We start from the raw sequence: 14,559 nt of genomic DNA, 5'->3' as shown, positions 1-14,559 counted from the left end.
ATCAAAGTAAATCTGCGAGTTAGGACTAGGTTAGGTTAGCTAGGTTAGTTAGTTAGGTTAGTTCCTGTATTCCTTTTTTTTTTTTTTTTACTATTGAAATTGATACAGCCATTCTCCTGAGTGAATATGCTGATGTTTCTTGAAATTCTATAATCTACTGAATACTTTCCGAAACAGCTGACATCTGTACGGCTGTTCTCCTGTGTGAATATGCTGATGTTTCTTAAGAGATCCTGAGTGATTGAATCCGTTCCCACACAGCTGACATTTGTACAGCTGTTCTCCCGTGTGAATGCGCTGATGTCTATTGAGATCCCCTGAAAGACAATCTTTTCCCACACTCTTGACAGTGGTACAGTCCTTTGTATCCTGTGTGGATAGGTTCAAGAATTTTGAGATCACTTGATGAAAGGTCTATTGTGCACAACTGAGATTTCACCCCTGGAAGAAAGAAAAAAAGAGGAAGAAATAAAGAAAGGGAGAGAACAAAAAGTAGGGAATACAAAGAAAAGGTTAGAGAGGGTATGAATACTTTAGGATGTTAAGTAAAAGAGGTGTAAAGCACTGAACCATAAGAAAATGTTTGAAGTAGAAACAGAAGTAAACTTATTATTTAACCAAAATGTGCATGAAAATAAAGATTAATTAGTATTGTGAAAGTCTGTGGTGTTGATATTATTTTTTTGTTGTTTTTAGATATTATAAAATTCTGCAATATTGAGGATATGGTAACCTGCCGTCATCGAACTGCGATGTGGAGAGGATTAAACAACCCACATTAGTCAGAGAAAACAACAAGACGTTACCTGACTGATGTTCTCTGGTCTTGATCCAATCTTCATCACTATCTTCAGTTTCAGAAGAGTCTGGAGAGAGGAGCTTCTCATCACAAGTTGGTTCTGAATCAGGAGCTGGATCTAAGCTCCCAGCTGCTTCTGATATTCCACAGTCCTCTCCACCAGTTTCTGGATTCATCTGTTCAGTTGAGGTGCTGGCTACAGGTTCTGCCTCTGTGTTCTCCTCAGTTTGGCTTTGATCAACCTGGGACGACTGAGCACGCTCTTCATCACTTTCACTCTTCACACAGACAGGAAGGAATGGGAACTCGGTCCAGAGGTCCTCCTCTTCCTCTTTAATGTGTGGAGGCTCTGGCTCCACCTTGACCAGACTGGGGCTCCACTCCTGCTGCTCAGAGGGAAGCTCCTCTTTACAGACAGAGAGCTGCTGGAGGTCTGGAGGCAACACTGAAATACAGACACACAGTCATCCTCTTCTGCGTCTCTATGCCAGAGGTCTCTGAACACGCCTCTTGGCTGGCGTGTGGTAGGCAAAACGGCAACACTGGCACCTGAACAGGGACTTTCCGGCACAGGAAAGGGATACAGAAGGGCCGCCTGAAGACGCCCTGGGCCACCAGCGGGTCAACGGGCGGCCACAGCACCAACCGTCTCCCAACTGGCAACAGCAGCCCCCAGGGAGTCCGGCGGAGGACCGGGGGAGAAGCAGCTGCTGCAACCACCACGGGTAACCACCTGCAGCTAGCTCCTCTGCCTAGCAGCCACAGCCCGGACCATCCAGCAGCCCAGCAGCCAAACCACGCCTCCAAGCAGCCCCCTCAACAGCCACGTCTTCTCCAGCCAGCACAGCAGCCAAGGCCCCACACTCTGGAAGGGAGGTGTTGGCAGTCTGTCATCGCCCTTTGGGAAGTAAACCAATGGACCCTTCTGTTCCGGGGAACCAGGTCCCCAAATCAGAACTATCCCTTTATATTAACTCTTATCTGTGTACTTATTTTGATTTACTTTTTCAATCATCTGTAGAGAGTTAGAAAAACCTGATGAAGTTTTGAACAGGCTGGTAGGTGCCCGCCCGCAACCTCAAGGTGGATGTCATGCAGCGGAATCTTCCACGATCCGAAACGTGCTTCCGGTGTCTCTAGCTGCCTGGCCACTTCCCAACATACCAGAAGTTTGAAGATGCCCTCCAAATCTGCATCAGCATCAATGAAACAGAATTGATTGCAAGTTTCAAAGTTTATGAAAGTTTATGAAAATTAAAGTTTTTATTGTTGATGTTTTAATTGTTTATGGCCGTTTAGCATTTTTGCTTCAAGACAAGAATTACTTGGAACACACATCAAAAAGACGGAGTGACAATGTAAATGCTCATTTCTGGGGAGATGACTAATAATTTCTTTCCATCTTATTAAAAGTAACCTTATATTGCTCAGCCAAAGAGGGAGAAGGTCGCTGCCATGTTCACCTTTTTAAGGATTACATCTGCTAAGGATTACATCTGTGCCTCCCTTCCCCGTACCTTGTACCCGTTGCAGTTTGCGTACCGGCAAAACAGATCCACGGATGACGCGGTCTCCCAGGTACTGCACACCACGCTCACGCATCTGGATGGCTGGAAGGGGGCCTATGTGAGAATGCTGTTCATCGATTATAGTTCAGCTTTCAACACCAGAGTCCCCACCAGATTGGCTGTCAAGCTGATGGAGCTCGGATTGAATGGTCCGCTGTGTGCCTGGATCCTGGACTTCCTCACAGCCCGCCCCCAGGTGGTCAAGGTGGGGAAGTACATGTCAAGCTCCCTCACCCTGAATACAGGATCCCCCCAGGGCTGCGTCCTCTGCCCCCTACTGTGCTCCCTGTACACACATGACTGTGTGGCCAGGTCCAGCTCCAACACCATCATCAAGTTTGCTGACGACACCGTGGTCGTGGGCCTGATCACCGACTGCGATGAGAAGGCCTACCGCGAGGAGGTGGCTGACCTGTCAATCTGGTGCCAGGACAACAGCCTCCACCTGAACGTCAGCAAAACCAAGGAGCTGATTGTGGACTTTAGGCGTGGATCACAATCGAGGACGCACGCGCCCTTGTGGATAAATGGGACTTCTGTCGACAGGGTGAGCAGCTTCAGATATCTGGGAGTCCACATCACTGAGGACTTAACATGGACTGTACACACAGACACTCTGGTGAGAAAGGCGAGGCAGCGTCTTTACCACCTCAGGCAGCTGAGGAAATTCCGCGTCTCGGTGAGGATCCTCAAGTCCTTCTACTCTGGAGCAGTGGAGAGCATCCTGACAGGCAACATCACTGCCTGGTTTGGGAGCTGTACTGCCCAGGACAGGAGGGCCCTGCAGAGGGTGGTGCGTTCAGCTGAACGTACCACTGGAACTACCCTCCCCCCCTTGCAGGAGTTATACACCAGGAGGTGTAGTAGCAGAGCCCGTAGGATCATGAAGGATCCTCATCACCCCAACAACGGACTGTTTCAGCTGCTGCGGTCAGGCAAGTGCCTGAGAACTGTCAATGCTGACCTCACCAGGGGTCCTAACACATAGGCTCCACTACCTACTGTACTATATGCAGCATACTGTACCGCATAATGTATCACTGTTCAGGGTTGTTCGTGATGCCGTATTGCTGCGCCGTACTGTTGAATACTGTGCTGTATTATCCCAAACACTACCTCACTCTATTCACATTCACATGCCACTTTAATTCACATGCCACTTTAAATGCACATATCTGTATATACATAGGCATATTCCTTCTATCTATTCCATTTTATTTCAATTTATTTTTATTGTATTTTATTCTATATATTTTTATCTTATTCTATAAGTATTCCAATTAATGTGTTACGTTTTAGGAGTCAGTTAGTCGGTCTATTAGAAAGGAATTCTTTACTTTTATTTTTTTCCTAGGACATATTGTGTGCTATCACCGGGTGCGTTGCATTACATTTCACTGCATATATGTATGAAAGTATGTATATGTATGTGACAAATAAAAATCTTGAATCTTGAATCTTTATACATGATTGCATTGGTAAGGTTCCATCTGTGGACAGGACACCACAGGTCAAAAGGAATATTCAGCTTATTTGTTATTGAGGGGAAGGTAAACTCAAGGAATTTACATGTAAACAGCTTAACCAGAATAACCGAAATGTGGCCAGTACGAAGGTTTTTGTTATATTTACGCTATTTTATTTATTTATTGCTATTCGGGGAATAGGCAAAATTATTGTTAACATAGAGTAAAACAAGGTTTCTTTCATTAATTTCTTGCACTGCACTGTAACTTTAATGCATTCAATGTATTAACTTTTTTTACTTTCAATCCAGAAAGCTTCAAATGCTTTCGGGATGCTTGGAGTCATGTTGGAAATATGTAGTGAACACAGAGGGGGTGCAATGGTGTACCTCCTCAGTGTTGGTGTAAGATGCAATTCAGGTGTATGTGAAGCACACAATAGATGCAAGTCACAGCTCTCAAACTTGACACCACAATGGCCGTTATATATCGAGCGAACATTACACTGGTATTTAGTATTCTGCAGGGAAATCCTCCATTATACTGCTTTCACTGCCTTTCTTCTCTATATCACCCGCTTTATTGCTATCTTTGCGATTCTTCATGTTGACAACAACTCATCACATTAGACTACATGAATGAATGTTATACAGGCCAGGGAATATTGTTCATTGTAACTGTTTATGTTGCACACACTGTCCATGAATGGTAATGGGGAGTTGGGGCAGATCAGGTGGACCTATAACTGCTAATCTCAGCAAAATATCAACTAAATAGCACACTTTTATAATTCAACGTCACGTTCATTGTTTAGCCACATAACAATCCAGTTGTTTCTTGAGACCGTCACAGGGAGGAATGTTCTCTTCAAAGCTAAAGTATATTAACAAGATTAGTTCAAAACAGGAAGGCAGCCACTCAGCTGCTAACGCTAGATTCAGGAGCTCAACTTGACTTTCCTCCTCCTGTTGACTCATAGTTCAATGTTTTTGTCTCCAGAGTTATTCCAGAGAACATTAGTCTATTCATCAGGAGTTAATCTGATTTGTTTGATGAATGATCTTATTTGAGTGTCTGGGCCGCAGGTGATCTACCTGTTGGCAGACTGCAGGAAAAGACTGCTAGAAAGGCCCGCCTCCTGGGTCCATGATTGGCTAGTGAAATGATATTCCTGATTGGATAGTCAATCTGAGCATCCCCACTGGCTACTCGGGAGGACGTGTCAAATACGGGACAAAAATTGTGTAACTTGTAGGCTTGATATGTAAGTTTTGTAACTTGTAGGTTTGATTTGCACTTTTAGATTTGATTAGTAACTGTTAACTTGGGATTCACACATACAACTGAGTTCTGTGTGAACCATTTTCACTCAAACAGATAGATGTGTAACTGCAAAGCTGATGTTCCATAGACCCCCAAACATAACATTTGGACAGAGAGCATGGGAAACTTGTCAGATGGAACAAATAAAATACTCTTTGAGACTTCAAAAAGATGTATATTTTAAAAGCCCTGCCATGGCTATATTAATACAGTGATCTAAACCCTTCTACATATTCTGAATCATACACGTATCTTCCCTCCCTTCACCGAGCCACCCGCACGCACGCACACACACACACACGCACACACCTCCTGTAAAGCATAGGTAAAATTGTGAATATGATTGTACAAGTTGCTGAAACCGGAATAAAAACAAAAAGTAACTTTGCTAGTAAGCGTTCCTGTAATGTCCGTTCTCCTGTGTGGCTACACACAGGAGTTTCTGGAGATCTGCTCATCTACTGATTTCTTTCCCACATTGCTGATATTTCTAGAGCTGCTCTCCTGTGTGAATACGCTGATGTTTCTTGAGATTTTCTGATCGATTGAATCCTTTCCCACACTGCTGACATTTGTATGGCCGTTCTCCTGTGTGAATAAACTGATGTACCTTGAGTTTATCTGATCTACCGAATCCTTTCCCACACTGCTGACATTTGTACGGCCGTTCTCCTGTGTGAATACGCTGATGTGACCTGAGCCCTCCCAATCGCTTGAATCGTTTCCCACATTGTTGACATTTGTACGGCCGTTCTGTTGTGTGAATACGCTGATGTTTCTTGATATCTGATGATCGACTGAATCGTTTCCCACACTGTTGACATTTGTATGGCCGTTCTCCTGTGTGAATAACCTGATGTTCCTTGAGATTTTCTGATCGACTGAATCCTTTCCCACACTGCTGACATTTGTACGGCCGTTCTCCTGTGTGAATACGCTGATGTGAACTGAGATCTCCTGATTGCTTGAATCGTTTCCCACATTGCTGACATTTGTATGGCCGTTCTCCTGTATGAATACGCTGATGTTTCTTGAGTTCTGCTGATCTAATGAATCCTTTCCCACACTGTTGACATTTGTATGGTCTTTCTCCTGTGTGAATAAGCCCATGTTCCTTGAGTTTTTCTGACCTACTGAATCCTTTCCCACACTGTTGACATTTGTATGGCCGTTCCCCTGTGTGAATATGCTGATGTTCCTTGAGATTTTCTAATCGATTAAATCCTTTCCCACACAGCGGACATTTGTACGGCCGTTCTCCTGTGTGAATACGCTGATGTGAACTGAGATCTCCTGATGCCTTGAACCCTTTACCACATTGTTGACATTTGTATGGCCGTTCTCCTGTGTGAATACGCTGATGTTTCTTGAGATCTGCTGATCTACTGAATCCTTTTCCACACTGTTGACATTTGTACGGTCGTTCTCCTGTGTGAATAAGCTGATGTACTTTGAGTTTATCTGACCTAATGAATCCTTCACCACACAGCTGACATTTGTACGGCCGTTCTCCTGTGTGAATACGCTGATGTGACGTGAGATTCCCTGATTGTCTGAATCCTTTCCCACACTGTTGACAGTGGTACAGTCTTTCGTATCCTGTGTTGATACGTTCAGGAATTTTGAGTTCACTGGATGAAAAGTCTGTCTTGTCCAACTGGGATTTCACTGCTGGAAGAAATTCAAAAAAAGGGAGAAAAAGAAAAGTATGGAATACAAAGAAAAAAAAAGTCAGGGAGGGTATGAGTAAAATTGGATATCAATTAAAAAACCTGTAAAGCACTGTACCCTGAGAAAATGTTTGTAGTGGAAACAAGAAGAAAAATTATTATTTTACCAAAATTTTCATGTCAATTAGTGGTGTAACGGAACGTAGATGATCCGTGATCCGTACAGATCACCCCCACGGTTCAGCACGCATATCAACCGCAGATCAATTGCAAAATTTAACAATCATGGTGAAAAACAGTTTGACTGCCGCTGTGGCTTTATAAAGAAATAATTCCCAAAATCTCGATGCAGGGTTGCAGTGAAAAGAAGACAAAACACATGCATGCTCTGTTTTACTCTGAAGCGCAATGATTGGTTCATAGGAGTGTTACGATTCAGATTTTATTTTTTGTTTTGCTGATCCGAAAAATGATCTGATCCGTGGCTAAAAATCGATACAAGATATGATCCGAACCGTGAGTTTTGTGACGCGTTAAACCCCGAATGTCAATACAGTTTAATTAGTTTTGTGAATGTCTGTATTGTTTATATATTTGTTTAATTCTTAGATGCTGCAATATTGAGGATATCGTAAACTGCCGACATCGATTGAGTCAACCATCGATGTGGAGATGATTTAACAGAACAAACTGGGAGGAGAAAACAATAAAATATTACCTGACTGCCGTTCTTTGGTCTCCTTCCAATCTTCATCACTATCTTCAGTCTCAGTTTCAGAAGAGTCTGGAGAGAGGAGCTTCTCATCACATGTTGGTTCTGAATCAGGAGCTGGATCTAAGCTCCCAGCTGCTTCTGATATTCCACAGTCCTCTCCACCAGTTTCTGGATTCATCTGTTCAGTTGAGGTGCTGGCTACAGGTTCTGCCTCTGTGTTCTCCTCAGTTTGTCTTTGGTCAACCTGGGACCACTGAGCACGCTCTTCATCACTTTCACTCTTCACACAGACAGGAAGGAATGGGAATTCGGTCCAGAGGTCCTCCTCTTCCTCTTTAATGTGTGGAGGCTCTGGCTCCACCTTGACCAGACTGGGGCTCCACTCCTGCTGCTCAGAGGGAAGCTCCTCTTTACAGACACAGAGCTGCTGGAGCTCTGGAGGCAACACTGAAATACAGACACACAGTCAGTGAAGAAAACTAGGATAGTGTGTCCAAGCTGAGGTCAGAGGGCTCCTTTATAGTCACACAAACATGTATTGTGTAGTGTTCTACATGTTGTTTTTGTGTTCTTTAGAAATATGTAGGGAAAGAATTCAGACAAAACAAATCATTTATACAAAGCATCAACTGAATCATAAGTTGTGTCAAGATGTCTGAAACTTTTAGATTGCCTCTTCTGCTATGCATATTTAAATTCATTGCCTTTTCGTTGCATGGGTCAATGGAGTATATTGCTCCACCGTCCTCCAACTCCACGAATGGTTGCTCGTTGCTTGACGCACTTCCTGTGACGCGCTGCAGTAAATAAATCATTTTCCTGGGAGTTCGTACCTGGTGGCAGTCCTCATGCATAGTGATAACAAGGCTTATAGGGAACCAAGCTAAACGCTGATGGTGTCATTGTTCTATAGCCATTACACTGTGTAATAAACATTTACTTCATTATGATAAGGAACAGCAAAAAAGTTGTTTATTGCTCCTTTAAGTTTTTAGTTTTCTCATCATTTTAACCGTATGGTGTAGACCTGCACAGCAGCACATTTGACAGCCTGCAGCTTAGTCAAATATACAGAAAAACATGTGAATTAGTTTAGGACATAAAATTAGAATTACTGTATTATTTAATAAATGTTGTTAGAGAAGAGATGGACAAAGTGGTGGCAGCAATTGAGGAAGTAAATACTATGATACTTGGACCAAAAGTGTGATTGCTTGGTCAGAGAGAAAGATGGATAACAGACAGACCGACCAATGTATGTATTAAAGTAGTGTCTCTTCATACAGACAGACAGACAGATAGATGTATGTACTAAAGTAGTGTCTCTTCATACAGACAGACAGACAGATAGATGTATGTCATGAAGTAGTGTCTCTTCATACAGACAGACAGACAGATAGATGTATGTAATAAAGTAGTCTCTTCATACAGACCTGCTCTGTGTAGCTTGACTTCAGGTGTCAGTATTAAATACAGTAGTTTGTTCAGCCTGCAGAGCTCCTGGTTCGAGCGCCCCAGTCTGTTCTCACAATCCACCACAGATTCTTCTAAATGTCTGACAATGTCTTTGTCTGCTGCTGCCAGTTTCTCGCTCAATAAAACTCTCACTTCTTTAGCTACTTTTACCTTTTCACAGACAAATAAAACCTCTTCAACCGCAGCAACAATTCGCTCTTGTACACAAACAGTGAAAAGAGGGAGTTGCTCGGCCATTGTTTTCTCAGTTTGGCTTTGATCAACCTGGGACCACTGAGCACGCTCTTCATCACTTTCACTCTTCACACAGACAGGAAGGAATGGGAACTCGGTCCAGAGGTCCTCCTCTTCCTCTTTAACGTGTGGAGGCTCTGCCTCCACCTGGCCCAGACTGGGGCTCCACTCCTGCTGCTCAGAGGGAAGCTCCTCTTTACAGACAGAGAGCTGCTGGAGGTCTGGAGGCAACACTGAAATACAGACACACAGTCAGTGTAGAAAACTAGGATAGTGTGTCCAAGCTGAGGTCAGAGGGCTCTTTCATAGTCACACATTCAGCAAAATTAAAAAAGCCTCAACAAACATCATGACACAATGCTTTTTCTCAAAACAATTATGTAGTGGAAACTTAAATGATGTTCTCCAGATCTTAGTAAAGTTACACAATGGTCGAAGTATCACAGCTGAAAGTTTTGATGTACAAATACACAACACATTACCTTATGACAGCTGGTTTAGATTCATGATTCTCAACCTTTTTCATATCAAGGACCCTCAAGGTAAAACACATAAAGTCAAACTCTATTTGATAAGATTGTGTCTGTGGGCCCCCAATCTGAGAACATTTTACTGTTGGATATGATTTAGTCCAAACTTACATACCTGCCTATACTATAGTTAGAGAGATAACAATGACCCTTTGAGGCAAACAGTCATTACTGCACATGTTCTAATGGTTTTATGGTCTTGTTAATTGAAATCATGGTGAAGTTTAACCATTAATGGTTTTGCTTGGGACTCCCTGTTACATCTTGAGGGACCCCTGGGGGGTCCCCAGAGCTCAATGTTCAGAACCACTGTGATTATATGAACATTTTAAGATCCCATCATATAAAATATATCTTCATTGTGAACATTTCTGATCATACGTTAGGAAAGGAAACAATAATGCTTTAAGAATTAATATGAAATAATATAGAAATTTCTTTACATAATTAAACTGTTTTATTGTGTAGTGATTTACTATTGAGTTCAACTGTATGAGACAGAACATGAATTAGTTGAGGATGGACAGATAAATGTAATAAAGTAGTGTCTCTTCATACAGACAGACAGACAGACAGACAGATAGATGTATGTAATAAAGTAGTGTCTCTTCATACAGACAGACAGACAGACAGATAGATGTATGTAATAAAGTAGTGTCTCTTCATACAGACAGACAGACAGACAGATAGATGTATGTAATAAAGTAGTCTCTTCATACAGACAGACAGACAGACAGATAGATGTATGTAATAAAGTAGTGTCTCTTCATACAGACAGACAGACAGACAGATAGATGTATGTAATAAAGTAGTGTCTCTTCATACAGACAGACAGACAGATAGATGTATGTAATAAAGTAGTGTCTCTTCATACAGACAGACAGACAGATAGATGTATGTAATAAAGTGGAGTGTCTCTTCATACAGAGACAGACAGACAGACAGATAGATGTATGTAATAAAGTAGTGTCTCTTCATACAGACAGACAGACAGATAGATGTATGTCATAAAGTAGTGTCTCTTCATACAGACAGACAGACAGATAGATGTATGTCATAAAGTAGTGTCTCTTCATACAGACAGACAGACAGATAGATGTATGTAATAAAGTACTGTCTCTTCATACAGACAGACAGACAGACAGATAGATGTATGTAATAAAGTAGTGTCTCTTCATACAGACAGACAGACAGACAGATAGATGTATGTAATAAAGTAGTGTCTCTTCATACAGACAGACAGACAGACAGATAGATGTATGTAATAAAGTAGTGTCTCTTCATACAGACAGACAGACAGACAGATAGATGTATGTAATAAAGTAGTGTCTCTTCATACAGACAGACAGACAGATAGATGTATGTAATAAAGTAGTGTCTCTTCATACAGACAGACAGACAGATAGATGTATGTCATAAAGTAGTGTCTCTTCATACAGACAGACAGACAGACAGATAGATGTATGTAATAAAGTAGTGTCTCTTCATACAGACAGACAGACAGATAGATAGATGTATGTCATAAAGTAGTGTCTCTTCATACAGACAGACAGACAGATAGATGTATGTAATAACGTAGTGTCTCTTCATACAGACAGACAGACAGATAGATGTATGTAATAAAGTAGTCTCTTCATACAGACAGACAGATAGATGTATGTAATAAAGTAGTGTCTCTTCATACAGACAGACAGACAGATAGATGTATGTAATAAAGTACTGTCTCTTCATACAGACAGACAGACAGACAGATAGATGTATGTAATAAAGTAGTGTCTCTTCATACAGACAGACAGACAGATAGATGTATGTAATAAAGTAGTGTCTCTTCATACAGACAGACAGACAGATAGATGTATGTAATAAAGTAGTGTCTCTTCATACAGACAGACAGACAGATAGATGTATGTAATAAAGTAGTGTCTCTTCATACAGACAGACAGATAGATGTATGTCATAAAGTAGTGTCTCTTCATACAGACAGACAGACAGATAGATGTATGTCATAAAGTAGTGTCTCTTCATACAGACAGACAGACAGATAGATGTATGTCATAAAGTAGTGTCTCTTCATACAGACAGACAGACAGATAGATGTATGTAATAAAGTAGTGTCTCTTCATACAGACAGACAGACAGATAGATGTATGTCATAAAGTAGTGTCTCTTCATACAGACAGACAGACAGATAGATGTATGTCATAAAGTAGTGTCTCTTCATACAGACAGACAGACAGATAGATGTATGTAATAAAGTAGTGTCTCTTCATACAGACAGACACAGATAGATGTATGTCATAAAGTAGTGTCTCTTCATACAGACCTGCTCTGTGTAGCTTGACTTCAGGTGTCAGTATTAAATACAGTAGTTTGTTCAGCCTGCAGAGCTCCTGGTTCGAGCGCCCCAGTCTGTTCTCACAATCCACCACAGATTCTTCTAAATGTCTGACAATGTCTTTGTCTGCTGCTGCCAGTTTCTCGCTCAATAAAACTCTCACTTCTTTAGCTACTTTTACCTTTTCACAGACAAATAAAACCTCTTCAACCGCAGCAACGATTCGCTCTTGTACACAAACAGTGAAAGGAGGGAGCTGCTCGGCCATTGTTTCTTCTTCTTCTTCTTCTTCTTCTTTCTTTTAATGGTGGTTGATAAACAACTTGATGGTGCATTACCGCCACCGACTGGTCTGGAGTGTGAACTGCAGTTTTAAACCTCAAACTCTCATCAAACTTGTTGCTTTGACAAATTCCACAATGATCTTATGTCTTTTCTCTCCTGTACCTGCAGGTAGATTTAAAATGTGACTGATGTTAAATTCTACTTCTTCATGTAAATATGTTTGAAACATGTCCCACTCTCTCTTCTAGTGTGTACAACTAAGTAAAAGATGAATTCCAGTTTCCTGGTCACAGCCTCCATCAGCGTTTGAACAGTGTTCTATTTAAAGCCGTGTGACCTCATCTTACCTTGTTGTCACACTTGTTATTAATTTCACAATGTTTTCAGATGTTTTTATTTTTATTTTTATTTTATTGGTGGAATAAAATTGTCTGAAATAAACACTTGTTTTAAAATTACATAAAAAATAAAAACCTTCATTGTAAAAAAAAATGTTCCAACAAATCTTAGAAGAATTTCGCTTCCTCTTTTTAGAACAAAATAAATATTAAAGATTCAAGATTCAAGATTCAAGATTCAAGAGGTTTATTCGTCACATACATATACATACTTTCATACATACATGCAGTGAAATGTGAACGCATTGCAGCCATATTCAACGCAATATCAAAGAGAGATAGTGTTAAAACCAGAAGATAAAAAAAACTGCTTAGCAACAGCTCAACAGTTTTTCATATAATGAACATTGCACAGTCCTCGTAATGAAAGTAAGAAGTGAACAAGAAGTAACAAGTGCAGCTGCTTTAATAAACATTCACTTAAATAAAATGAAGATAAAAACCAAAACAAAATAAATATGGAAAGTCGGCCTAAATATGAATAAATATTGAAGTTTGTGTTGCTTTGTCGGCACGTCTGATCAACATATTTTACACGATGGATATTTACCGTCTGCTTTGGGTCTGAAATTACATATCCAAAAAAAGCCAAACTATGGATGTATGTGGCCCTGTTGTCAATGATACATTATCTTTCTGCTTCTCCTATGTACTGTACATATACACAGCTTAATCAGAATAACCAAAATATAGCCTTTATCCACGTTATTGTTATATTTATGTAATTTTTGTTATTTCTTGTTATCTGTCCATGTAAACAAAGTACATAATATGCATTTGGGAAATTGAGGCACAAATGGTACATTGAGTGGTACAAGAGAACATTTTCTATGTCCATGCATTGTGTAGAAAACAGTTGATATTATCTGCTGGTCTTCCAGCATTTACAAGCACAGATGGTGGCCATGTGAACCTGAAGGTGATAGGGTGTTAACCACAGACCCAACGCTGTCAATTCTTTGTCAGAGACCAGTGCCTCAAATTAAGGGACCAGAACTCTATTGTATCAAGTGTCAGGGTCATATAATTATAGAACCCAGAATCGTGATTGTGGCGCCTCCCCTTGCGGCTGCCTGCGCGAGCACCTTGTGTCGATTACGCACATTTTGGTATATTTTTGTATTTTTAGAGCTTATAGAGCTTATTGTGCGTCATCACCGGGTGTCATGACATTTCACTGCATATATGTATGACCGTATGTATATGTATGTGACAAATAATCTCTTGAACTTGAACTTGAACTTGAACCTTCCCAGTCAACATCTAGGTCTGTAAGGCCCAAAAGATAAGGGGAAAAAAGAGGCTTTGGTTATTTTCCAAGGTTTTGTGAAAGCCACTGTTCTATTGCGCTTCCTGCAGAGGATGATCAAATCAGCCAGCTTCAAATGTTTTCAGGGATGCTGGGAGTCATGTTCGGGGGAACAGGTGGACCTATTATTGCTAATCTCTGCAAAATATTAACTAAATAACACACTTTTAAAATTCAACGTCACGTTCATTGTTGAATGTTCTCTTCTTTGCTAAAGCATATTAACACTCCGGGGGACGGTAGCTCAGGAGGTAGAGCTGGTCGTCTAGTAATCTAAAGGTTGCTGGTTGGATCCCAGGCTCCTCCTGCTAGCATGCTGTAGTGTCCTTGAGCAAGACACTTAACCACTAATTGCTCCTGATGGCTGCGTCCGTTGGAGTTTGAATAATTGTAAGTCGCTTTGGATAAAAGCGTCTGCTAAATGTAACATGATAAGTTCAAAACAAACAAA

At 41.1% G+C, this 14,559-nt stretch overlaps 1 protein-coding gene across 1 annotated transcript; it reads right to left on the bottom strand.

Moving 5' to 3' along the window:
- Positions 1-5,646: 5,646 nt before the first annotated feature.
- LOC307237758 (uncharacterized protein) lies at positions 5,647-8,395 on the bottom strand (the record flags this gene model as incomplete). The annotated part of the gene is made up of 3 exons (XM_080010522.1): positions 5,647-6,827; positions 7,545-7,821; positions 8,375-8,395. 3 exons carry the CDS (start codon positions 8,393-8,395, stop codon positions 5,647-5,649), a joined length of 1,479 nt encoding a protein of 492 aa, XP_079866648.1.
- Between the last annotated feature and the right edge of the window lie 6,164 nt (positions 8,396-14,559).

The sequence above is a fragment of the Zeus faber genome, assembly GCF_960531495.2.
Source record: "Zeus faber genome assembly, chromosome: 12".
Lineage (NCBI taxonomy): Eukaryota > Metazoa > Chordata > Actinopteri > Zeiformes > Zeidae > Zeus > Zeus faber.
The sequence above is the reverse complement of the archived record's forward strand: the minus strand, read 5'-3'. Positions and strand labels throughout refer to the sequence as shown.